The sequence below is a fragment of the Anser brachyrhynchus genome (genome assembly GCF_964034855.1).
Source record: "Anser brachyrhynchus genome assembly, chromosome: 6".
NCBI classification, from domain to species: domain Eukaryota; kingdom Metazoa; phylum Chordata; class Aves; order Anseriformes; family Anatidae; genus Anser; species Anser brachyrhynchus.
This window is the reverse complement of record NC_137700.1, coordinates 9,610,476-9,622,124: the sequence shown is the minus strand read 5'-3', so window position 1 is coordinate 9,622,124 and position 11,649 is coordinate 9,610,476. Positions and strand designations below refer to the sequence as shown.

General features: G+C 39.2%; 1 protein-coding gene across 1 annotated transcript in view; it reads right to left on the bottom strand.

The window, feature by feature from the left end:
- Nucleotides 1-777: 777 nt before the first annotated feature.
- Nucleotides 778-11,649, bottom strand: part of LRMDA (leucine rich melanocyte differentiation associated) — a 668,732-nt gene continuing 657,860 nt past the window's right edge. Inside the window, 1 exon segment of the mRNA XM_080597575.1 lies at nucleotides 778-2,658. Within this exon segment, the coding sequence (XP_080453701.1) occupies nucleotides 2,579-2,658 (80 nt within the window). The 3' untranslated portion in view covers nucleotides 778-2,578.

Sequence of the window (11,649 nt, the reverse complement as noted above, 5' to 3'; positions counted from 1 at the left end):
CATAACAATGGACAATATTTTGTTTCTTTTTATTATTTTATTTTGTTGTGTGGTGTTCGTGATTTGCTGGTTGTGTGGCTTTTAAGAAATGACAGACTTTTGCTCAAGCTTTCTTTATAGTCCATACAGAATAAATCTATCTTCTGACACTGTACAATGTGAGGAAAAAAAAAAAAGTGAAGAGCTTTACAAACGTTCAATGCATATATGGGAAGGCACATTTTTATATATGTATTTTTTGTATCTGTTATGAATTTCCACTGCAGCGTTCAAGAGGCAGGTGTTCAAACATGTCTTCAAATCTTGTTTGTGCCCAGTTCTCTTTAGCTAAACCCACTTAGGCTAACCAGTGGATTACAACACCAGAAGAAGCAAAGATACTTGAAAATGCTCCACATGCTAAAAAGGAATGATGTTTGTATAAACAGCTATAAACATCCACACACACTAGTTTTTAAACAATACCCTAACACTTGTTAGCAATATAAAATAATTATTCATATATTATCCTTTTGCTTTTCCAGAATCAGTGACATTTAATTTCAATTCGCTTTGAGCAACTTGTAATTAGGGCTTTATCATATTTAACTATAGGTATATGATCCTCCAAGTGAAAAAAGAAACCAAAATGGATGAGACTGTGATCACATCTCTCATTCCAAAAATATTTTTTGCCTCCAAAGCCTTGCATGGAACAAAACACTCCTGAAAATGATACAAATGGTTTTGACATTAGGAAAAGTAAACAAGCAAAATAAAGATGGAAAAATCATGCGGTCAGTTTGCAAGTGCTGTTTATTGTTTGAGGCAGGGTTAAAGCCTTTCATAAAGACAAGAACATACATGCAACCAGACTGAAAGTGACATGAGGTTATTCTCAACACCCAGCAGAACCCTGCTGCCTATAATATGCCACAGCATGTGGAGGCTTCAAAATAGACATAATAATATGAACAAACTAGAATTGCTGTTATTCTGGTAACCAAGAGAGAAGGCAAGTGCCCTAAATACTTGTAAGAATTATTTTTGTGGGAAAAAAAAAAGTATGCTTTTTTTTTCCTTTATCTAATATCTCCCAGGATTTCTAAGGTGAATTGGCATTTCATTGGTGACCATCTATGACGTTAGTAGAGGTATTACAAGTGGCTTTCATATCATTTACTTCCACATGCAACACCAGCCATGACAATGGCCAAAAACATTAGGCAACTTCTAAATTAGGAGCATCAAGTAATTTCAAACAAACCAAGAACAGCCAGACAGCGATGACGCTCAACTAGGACCAATATGGATAAGTTTGGAACAGAGGGCAGAATTTTTGCATATGCCTAGGTCACTCACATTGTAACTAGCAGTGTTTAACATTATATATTTATTAGACATTGGGATCTTTTTTTCACAGTAAGAAGTTCATGATTTTAAGCATGTCCAACCTGTTTCACAGACCAGCAGGAAATATGCTACACATTCTTGGTTTTTCACTGAAAACTTGACAGTAGCCCTTCTTATGTAGAATTCAAAAGGTATTAATCAGAACTTTTCTCTATAATATATTAGTAAAGCTGTTAATTATGTTAATTCCACCAGTTACTTTTATTGTCTTTTTTCCCATCTGAGTAATCATACCCATCTGGTGGCAATTTTATTTTATATCCCTCTTTTTAAGCTCTTTTTTCATTCCAAATTTAAGCATTTCATTTGAAATGCACTCTCTACACAAGTTAAAAATACCTTGTGCAATAAACCAGGAATAATGCACACTGTCAATATCATAATTGAGGGCTTTTTCCAAGTATACAGACAACCTTGTGCAACCACTACAGAATAAAAAATGACCCATTTTCTGAAGGTCAGAGTAAGCAAACGTTGAGATGTAATTTAATAATTAGCAAATTTTGTCTGTGAAATTGTTTAAACCCTTTTCCTTTGCATATAATCAAAAATACACATTGATAGTACTTTGCATAGCTGAAATATTTTCAGGATTTTGTTTTCCTGTGGAAAGAAAGAATAATCCATATAGGATCATTTGTGGAAAAACCAAGCACGCTCTATGAAGAGGATTTGTGTGAGCATGTAGGAGATGATAGAAACACTATCACTTAATTCACAGGGAAAAAAACTTAGAACAGATAAGGGGCTTTTTCATCTGAAATTATAGCTTCTCTCTTTTATAAACACTTTGATATCGCCAGCCACTCTCGCTCAACAGGCAAGCAGGAGATAAACGCGCTGCTTTTGCTAAGGCGCCGACCGATGGAGCATGCTCACTGAAGCCCCAGGTGTGACCCCTGCTCTTCTGCGAGCAGCAATTGGACCAGGCAATCCATCACGGTGCTCCTCCTGTCAGGCCGGGTGCTCGGCTGCAGCTGTCTGTCACACTGGTGGATGGGGCCTGCTTAAAGGCAATCATGTCAATCTCTGTGTGGCTACTCAGACTAAGATAGAAGGATGATCTTGACAGGCTTGGCAAAGTCAGCAGAAGGCACTAGAGGACTTTAGTTACATGCTTAAAATTTAGATGCAATTTTTGCTTCTCATGTGGAGGGACTGAAGAGGCACGAAAGAGCGTTGTGTTCTATAGCTGATCATCTCTGATGAATCTGTTGCCTTCGGAATGCTTTCCGTAGTAAATGTAGCGACATTTTCCCAAAATGCCTACAGGAAACAGGAAATTAATTACAATTAGGAAAGTGGTGGCACAACATTCAGAGGCACACAAACAAGGAAATTTGAAGGAGGAAAGGGAACAGTTCTCTTGTCGTTCTGCATAAGAAAGTTTCTACGTCGGAAATATTCAGTATTACCATTTCAATCAGCAACTTTTAATCCACTGGGAAAACTTGTGTTCATATAGCTGCGCGAGCTATCCTGTTAAACAAATACCTGTAAGTGTCTTCAAAAATGGAATGACATCACACTAGAACATCATATGCTGTATTTTAAATCACAGTAACCCTCGACCATTTTTGAAAAACAGAGAGTCTGGATGGGACTTACATTTTGTACTGTCTGCAATCTCCCTACTATGTGTTTACATGGTATTCCTGATGATTAAAAACAATTCAAGCGTTGATTATGCTAAATATTGGTACATATAGAGGATGATTTCAAAAACTACCAAGAACGCTGCTTTTGGGAGAAAAGGCACATTATTCTCAGTGTGTACACGAGGCAAGATGCCTGACAAAGCCTTAACTGCTGTGGGTGAAACATATATACCTGCAGATCTCACTACGTTATTCAAAAGCATCCCCTCTGGTGGTACTAAGTGGTATGTGAAAGCGTAAGTTCACAGTCACATCCCACCTGTGAACATCCTCAAAGACGCTAAATTTTACTAGCAGAGCTGTTCTTTGTGCCCCCAGGCACATATAGTCAAATTAAAGTCATTTCCCATGCACAGAAGGAAGGTGAAAGAGTCTCTCCTATCCTGGGAGCGTCTGCCACAGCTGTCGCTGAAGTACGTAGTTCACCCCCATAAGGGCACACATAACCTAGCCGAAAGGAGACTATCATTGCCTTACATAAAGGGTAAAGATTAGGAAGGAGCAGATCCTCGATTCGTTTCAGTTCTGGCTTGCCAGGACTCACACAGCAGGTATTGTATCCACCTGCAGTATGAATCAGATATGTAAGCTTTTATATTCTGCATCTATGTTTCCAGTGCAATGTGTGCCAGATAAGCAACTAAAGCCTTGGAAGGCATGGGATGTGGAAGATTAATGTCAACCCATGCTCTCCTTTCTTTCTCAAACATCATGGTAACACATTCCTGTGGAAAACGAAACAAAACAAAAACAAAAAAACGATACTCCCATCATTCACTGTGAAAAACACATTCCTCTTCAGGAGAGCAAAAAACGGGGACAAGTGCAGTGCTTGGTGCTACTCCCCTTCTCCACAGAGCATTCTTCAATAATTTCAATTTCCATAATTTCTGTAGTGGAGCAGTTTCCACACTCAAAGGGTGATGTTATCGTCCCTAAGCAAGCGTCTAACAAAAAGCCAGCTTTTCCCCCTAAACAGACGATATTCCAAGTCAAACTGCAGCAGGCATTAGATTGGAAACAAGACCATTTAGAGCTCTAAATGTAAAGGATACGAACAGTTTATTTACGGCATTCTTCAGAGTCCTTTTTCACTGGCATTGATAAAAGTCTTGTTTGAGGTCTGCCGCATTTCTTGAGGACTGGAAGTGAGACTGTTTATAGAGATGCTGGTGAGAGAGTGCTGTTTGATGAATGCTGGAGACTGTAGCTAGGTGTCAGCACTTAGAAAATGAGGCAAGGACATGAGGTATTAATATTGTCAATGATCTCTTGACAGGAAAACAGATACTGCATTCACCGTCAGATTTAAATAGACATCAAGTGCATTAACGACAAAAGGGCAGACTTCAAACAAAGGGTGCTGTATGGTGTTGCGCTGAGCGAGTCTCCGAGTTGGCAATAACCTGATCTGAAAAGACACTGTCAGGACTACAGACAGGCCCCGAATTGTGTGCGGTGACAGAAAACAGAGATACTGACAGAGATACCGGTGCCATATTATGCCAAGTATATTCCAGCACTGTCTCCAGCCCTAACTAAATCTGACATCATTTCCTATCGCTTATAGTATTCTCCACTGCTCCGGCAGAATATTTCTCCCCAGACATCATTACAAACTCCACTGTAGTTTTAAAGTTACTGGCAGGCCTGTTCTGTCACGGAGGTTGGGTCTACAGGCCTAAGGATAACCTCAGTCAATCTAAATTTGGAGTTTGCTGGAGAAGTGCTCTCATTTTCACTGATATCTCAGCTACTTGAGGTGATCTGAACGCTAAAGTGTGAGGAGCTGTCACCTTGAATAAAATCCTTAAAGTAAAGACGCTCGGTTCCTGGGACGTTCAGCAAAGATGTCGGACAGTCTGGCAGCAGGAAATGAAATCCAGCTGCTGCTGCTCGCCTGGGGATAAAGGTGCTTGGGCTAGTGACAGTTAAAGTCAGCTGAAATTTTTGAACTCCTGCAGCCTACAATTGTTTAAATTAAGGAAGTGTTGTCTCCGCAGAGATTCCCTACCAAGGCACACAGCTGTGATTCGATTGCCAGGCATATTACACACACTGCTCAGAGAGTCTTGATAAAAGCACAGTTGAAAATGTTGCCATGATACTTTATTTATCATGAAGGTTATTTGTAAAACAATAATCTGGCTCATAAATTAAATGCGGTGACTGGTTGGGTTTTGTTTTGTTTTTCCTCTCCATTTCCCACCTCCCTTTGGTAACTGCAGAAAACCAAGAACTACAAAAGGCTTATGTGCTGCAATAAGGGTTTTGATGCTAAGATATGTGAATTTAGGAAACCTACAGCTTGCCTCCTGCCCATCTGCAATTGTACTTGTCCTTGCAGTCCAGGAGCATGAATATGGTTTTGCACACGGACAAGGGCAGGAATCAGTGACATCTGTGACTTTTGTGGTGTTTTTTAATTAAAATATCCAGCATTGGCTATAATAAGCTAACTATCTAGCCTATGCATCAAAACAACACACAGCATCCTGAATGAGGTTTCTGCTCACGGTTCTTGAGGAATGACAACACAAAGTCTCTTGAGGGATCATCTTCCCTGAATGAGGCTTCTTATTTTTCTTAAGTAGCTGCTTCTACCATCACCACAAGCTGTTAAAACTATAATTATGAAAAAAATGCATTGGGAAAAATCATTTTTAAATTCACCCTTTATCTTTTAAATGTTTTCCCCCTTCGGAATGGATGTTCTAATTATGCTGGGTAAGTAATGACCTTGCAGTTGCTTGCATGTGTTGTGGTATCAGTCTTTCTTCACAAACACATTGTAATGTCAGCAACACCAGCTTTTCCCTAGCTGAGGGAAAACCCAATTATCCAAATAAATAAATAAACACATACATGCATACTAAAGCACATGAAAAATTGTTCAAGTCATGTTTGGTCCTTTTAAATTGGGCATGTGTTGCAGAGAGCTATTGTGCAGTTGGAACTCCGTACACTTTCATAGAGTAGAAAAAGTTTGGAGATGTTCATGTATTACAGGGAAAATGATAAAAAGAAGCTGCAATGGGATGTACTAAACCTATAGATCATACAGCCTCAGCCATAGGTCCAAATTCAGATCAGACCAACAGAAACATATGGGAATTGTTATCTGGTAGCATCTCATTGTCTATCTTGGTTCACGCTTTTTCCTAGTAAATAACTGCTCTGTACCTATTAAAAAGCACCTCTCAGCCATCACAGATGGGGCAGCTGCTAGCAGCACAGCCTTCTCCAGCAGCATTCAGTTTTCCTTAAAAAGTAATTACTAGAACTAAGTAGTCAAGCCAAAACTTTTGCCACCCCCCCTCCAAAACTATTGCCACATCTGCCCAAGATCCCCTAAGGCACCCATTTTAACATCAAATGTTTTTAATAAACCCCTCTGCAACTGCAAACAGCAAAGTATTCACAATTAAAATTGTCTGTCAAACATTGGTTTACAGTACACAGCAGGGATTACATTTCAGCATACAGTCCTCTGCCTGTCTCTCACATGGGCTAACACAGGTCCTCATACTAGGTAGGCACTCTGGTCAGATAAAGTGCAGGACTTCACACACAGACTTGATATTCTAGGAGGATTCCACTTTGCCTAAGTTTAATTTGAGTATGGTACCTAAATCCTCCACTGCCAATTTGTATTTGATCCATATTTATCTCTTTTTCCACACCCTGCTGTTGTATAGTTTTGCTATGGGCTATTAAACAGCTGCCATGTTCCACCAAGAAGCTGCGTGCATTTCAGTGTGGTTATACTACCAGTCTGTAAATTGTTTTGAGACCCTTCAGGATGAAATATCAATACCATTATCATTTTTTTCATAGGCACTTGGGCATTTCCTACAATTAATGAACAGAAGTTGCAAAATTCCCTGAAATATTAATACGAACTTCCTTTACAGGAAATAATTCCCTACCTACAACATTCAGAGGAGAATAAATACCTATCTACAAACAGTTTCACATCTACAATGCTACTGATTTAGGCAAAACACATCCATCAGCTGCTACAATTTAAAACTCTAAAACTTTTTTCTCTAAGGGTATAAGTGAAGCCAGTTTGAAACAAAAATCCTTTTGCACAGGAGTTTAATATTTTTTTCATTTTATGTTTATCTTCACGTAAATAATAACTTTATGTCTAGTTGACAATTTCTTATCTTGAATTTCACTTAGATTTTTTTATAAGAAATGAAGCACTAGGGTTTCTCAAGAAATTAGGAGCCTAATCCTACAGACCTTCAATAGCACATAGGTTCTCTCTTTTATCCCCTTCTAAATCAGGACTATTAGATTATATATATATTCACAGTCATTATAGTCAGAATAATTTCTCTTTAAAAAAATAATTATACCTGAGCTATTTATTTTAAAATCATCATTAAGAACATTAAGCATCTGAATGCTGTAAAAAGCATCAAAATATTTTCAAACATACTCCTTCAAAATATTCACTTTTTAATCCTCGGTAAATCATGTCTGGCACAAATTAATTGAAATGGACCATCTAGTTATTTAAAAGCAAGTAAATAAAACTAAAAAAAAAAAAAAATGAAATTCAGGTAAATCAGCCTGGTATTCAGTGAGCATAAATCTGTACAAAGCTTCACAGCACACAAGGGTGGGAACCTGAGGAGGGTGCTGGAGGGAGGAGAGATGCTAAATATCTCACAGTGACAGGAGAAAAAAAAAGAATAAACAAAAAGTTGACTCGGGCCCAAGTAGTGAGCTTTTAGTTCTACTGAGTCTTGTGGCTGTAATAGCAGGGAGATACTTTACAAATGAAAAAAAATGAACCTCCCCTTCCCCAAATGTTGAGTGCTTGTCCAAGTCACTCACTCTTCAAAGGTTCATTCACCTGCTTTAACTTTCACACATTTATGCATTTGTAGTTGGTCCTTTTAGTTGTTTCTGTAAAAATGTAGAAAATGCATTTTTATAAAGAACAATAGTCTGAGCAATTTAGGAACAAGAAATCATTTACCTTTGGAGATCTATTAGAGCCAAAAGCAGAAAAGAACACTTTTTGAGTTATGTTTTTGACCCATAATCTGTAAAATCGGCCAATTAATTACAAATGTAAAATGATAAACTTATTGTAGGACAAGAATGGAGGGAATTATAGGCAGGCTTTTTGTTCTTCGTGATTACTTTTGGTGGAACAAAACAAGTTTCTATTGAATATGCTCCAGCCCGTGAACTTTCTGACACAAGAACATGAAAAGATCAACTGTAACGTAATAAAAAGTGTAAGGGACCACCTGGGTCACTAAGTCCTCCTCAGAGCAGCCAGGTATGTAACACAGAGAGTCTACTCAAGCTACACCCTGCCCTACCAAGATAAAATGCAGTGACACACAGCAAACAGACCACTGTCAGTATGGAGGAGCTGAAGCTCAAAAACTGCAACACGACATGGAAAAAGAACAGAAGAGCTGCCACCGTCATTGGCAATGTGAAGGAATCCCTGACCACTACAGTTCAACCTGTTTGTTGTGACTGCAGTTTCCAAATGCCCCACTACAGGTTGCAGTCAAGACACAAGAAGAATAAAGTGGGCATCTGTTACAGTCTGCATCACTATCCTGTATCCATTTCTTTTGTCTTGCCTATTTTGACCTATAAGCTTGTGAGGACCTCATGGGAAGACTCAGTAGCTTTCAATATGTCCTTTTGACAGCAGAAACAACTGTCCTAATCACAACCCTCCCTCTGTGGGTTGCAATGCTAAAGGAAGGCAGCCTTCATGCTCAGGGGAGACGAATTGCCTCTTTGCTCTTCTCCCTGCACAGGGATTCCAAAAGATGATAATATTTTCCTCTGGACACCCTACAGCATGGGGCATAAAGTGGTCCTTCAGACTGAAAGAAATTACTGAATGGCACAAAATTAAATCCATATCCATTCTGTGGCAATGGTGTTAGAATTACACACCTAAGTTAGAGCTGAGAGGAATCAGGGCAGGCAAACTAAGACCCAGAATTATTGCGAGTATCCTGCACAGACAAGTACTGCGACATGTCAAGTCTCACTGGCCTGTTTGTAGGAAGGGGGGAAAAAGGGGGAAGTGAGAGTAGGGGAGGGGAAGGAAAGCAGTCAACAGGGAGACATTGGAAAAATTTGCTATGAAGGTGATAGGAATATAAAGATGTGAAGTTTGCATCCCAGGCCAAGGGAGCTGCATAAATGTTCAGTGTAAACTAGCAGTCAAGCTGATGTGTGATAAAGTGCAGCCTGCTGTAAATACACTTCAGGGCTCCCAATGCAGCTGGGGATGAAACTTGTAATTTGGAAGGGGGGAGGGAGGGGGAAGTAAGAGAAAAAAGAGTAAAGAAAAAAAAATGCACTGCAAGCTTTTTCTCACATAATCTGTTACTGGAAAATTGAGAAGCTTGTCCAAGTCCGTGGGAATAAGCTGATGAGCTGATACTTAATAATAAACCATATTGTGTCATGGTGCGGAGTCATCTAGATCCATTCAGGCCACAAACTATATTACTTTATACAGCCCTGGCTGACATACATTTAAAGCCCTCTACACATTAAGGAGCCATTAGGCTGACAGATTAAAAGTTATCTTGGAGCTAATGTTTCCATTATGCATATCCTGGCAGTGGAACAATCAACACACTGTTCCTCAGATGTCATACTTTGTTTAAAAAAAGGGTAGGGGGGAGAAAAGGGAGAAAGGAGGGTATCTCTCCCTCCCTGAATGACATTGACATGATCAGCTTTGATCTGGGCATGTGCTGTCTACAGATTCTTTACTGTTGGCTAAAATAGGAGCATTTAGGGCATAATACTTTAAATCATTAACCAGTCCCGTACTCCTCTGGGTATCGTTGTTACAATTTAAGGTCCCACACTTGGGATTTCTTTGGAATCTTTCCATGCTTATTGTAATCATCATCAGAGAAATATGTTGGGGGGTGTGTGCATCTGTCTCTCTAATGAAAATGAAGTAAAAAGTACCAAACAAAAAATCCAAATGCTTTTGTCTCTTTACTGTGTCTTTACAGTTTTTACACTCTCAGATAATGTCATGGATTGAATTAATCCAGACTTTACAACAAAATATTTCTTGTTGAATACGCTGACATTTTTAGGCAGATGTTTTTAAATACTCAGGCACATAAATTGTATATTCAGTGAGGTACTGCAGTCAAAGAAACCCAAATACACAGAAAATACCAGCACACCAGATATTACGGATTAAATGACACTTAAATTCGTATATATAGAATACCACTCTTGAGGGGGATGGAGGAAAAGAAGTATGGGTTCATAGTTCTTTTAGTCTTTTGAACACTTCTGCATATACCTCATTTTCTCGTACTGGTCTAAATAAAAGCAGTAGACTAAAAGCAGAACAAATTACTGTAAGGATCCAGTGCCAATCAGGTTGCATCTGTTAAGCATCCTCCATCTCTCAACCAACGTCACAAAGGCTGCACTGCTTTCTTTTGATGGCCAAGCACCCAAACTGGACCAGTAATTTCATCCACTAGACCACCAGCCACTCCCCGACAGCAGCTCCACGCTGAGAGCAGCAGCACTAGAGGGCAGCATGCATTTGTCTAAAAAACGGACCACACCAGCAAGCGAAATACGCCGCGCTGACAATTAAAGCAATACTGTTTGTTAGTTTTGCAGCCAATTTCTTGTTCTGTCATGATCAAAGCCTATATTCATACAGTCTTTGCTTTCAGCCTTTCGCCCAGGAGCCTGACTGCTGGTTGGACTAACCTTAGTGAGCATCAGTCTGTGTATACAGATGGCTGCAGAAGGCTGTCACCGGGCAGTGGTCTGAACAAAAGGCTCAAAATGTTGTCCGCGGGGAGGTGATGGCCGTGCACACCACCGGCTCCCAGGGCAGCTGGGGTGGCACTTTGTAGTCCCTCACAACATAAATGTTAGTGCTGTTTTCAACAGTCTATTACTTTTGATAATGCACTGGTGTGATCACTGAAGCGACATTAAGAGACACTTTTAATGCCTTTGGTGTAGTGGGCAAGGAGGTTGTATATTAAAGCTCAGCTGTTGAGCATACACTCACCATATTAATGTCCAAGATTTTCAGTTAATTTGGCTAACATATGCAAAAATGGCATTTCTATAGGCTGCTCTAGACTTTGGACAACATTCTACTAATAATATGTACATTAATCAGCAATGGAATTAAACTATAAAGAATGACAGGGTCATTAAGAAAACAGAAAGTGAATATAATTATATTTTACTTCACAAACTTTAACCATGCACAGATTGCATTACAAGTAAATGTAAGGGGGGAAAAAGAGGGAAGTAAGCTCTTTTAGTAACTGTGATAGAATTAAACAAATGTACCGTGATTTATGTGGCAGAAAGCAAACTTTTGGAATAATTGTTCAGAAAGTCTACAAGCATTCCAATAAAATTACAAATTCTTATATGAAAAAAATTGAGCGGCAGAGCCCTTCTGGAGAGTTTAGACATAAATTTGGCTCATCTCATGAGTAAAACTTGCTTTTGGATCTCAGATGTGTTCCTGCTGGAGGAGTTCACATCAGGAAAAAAAAAAAGCCATACAAAACTTAGTCTGGTTCAA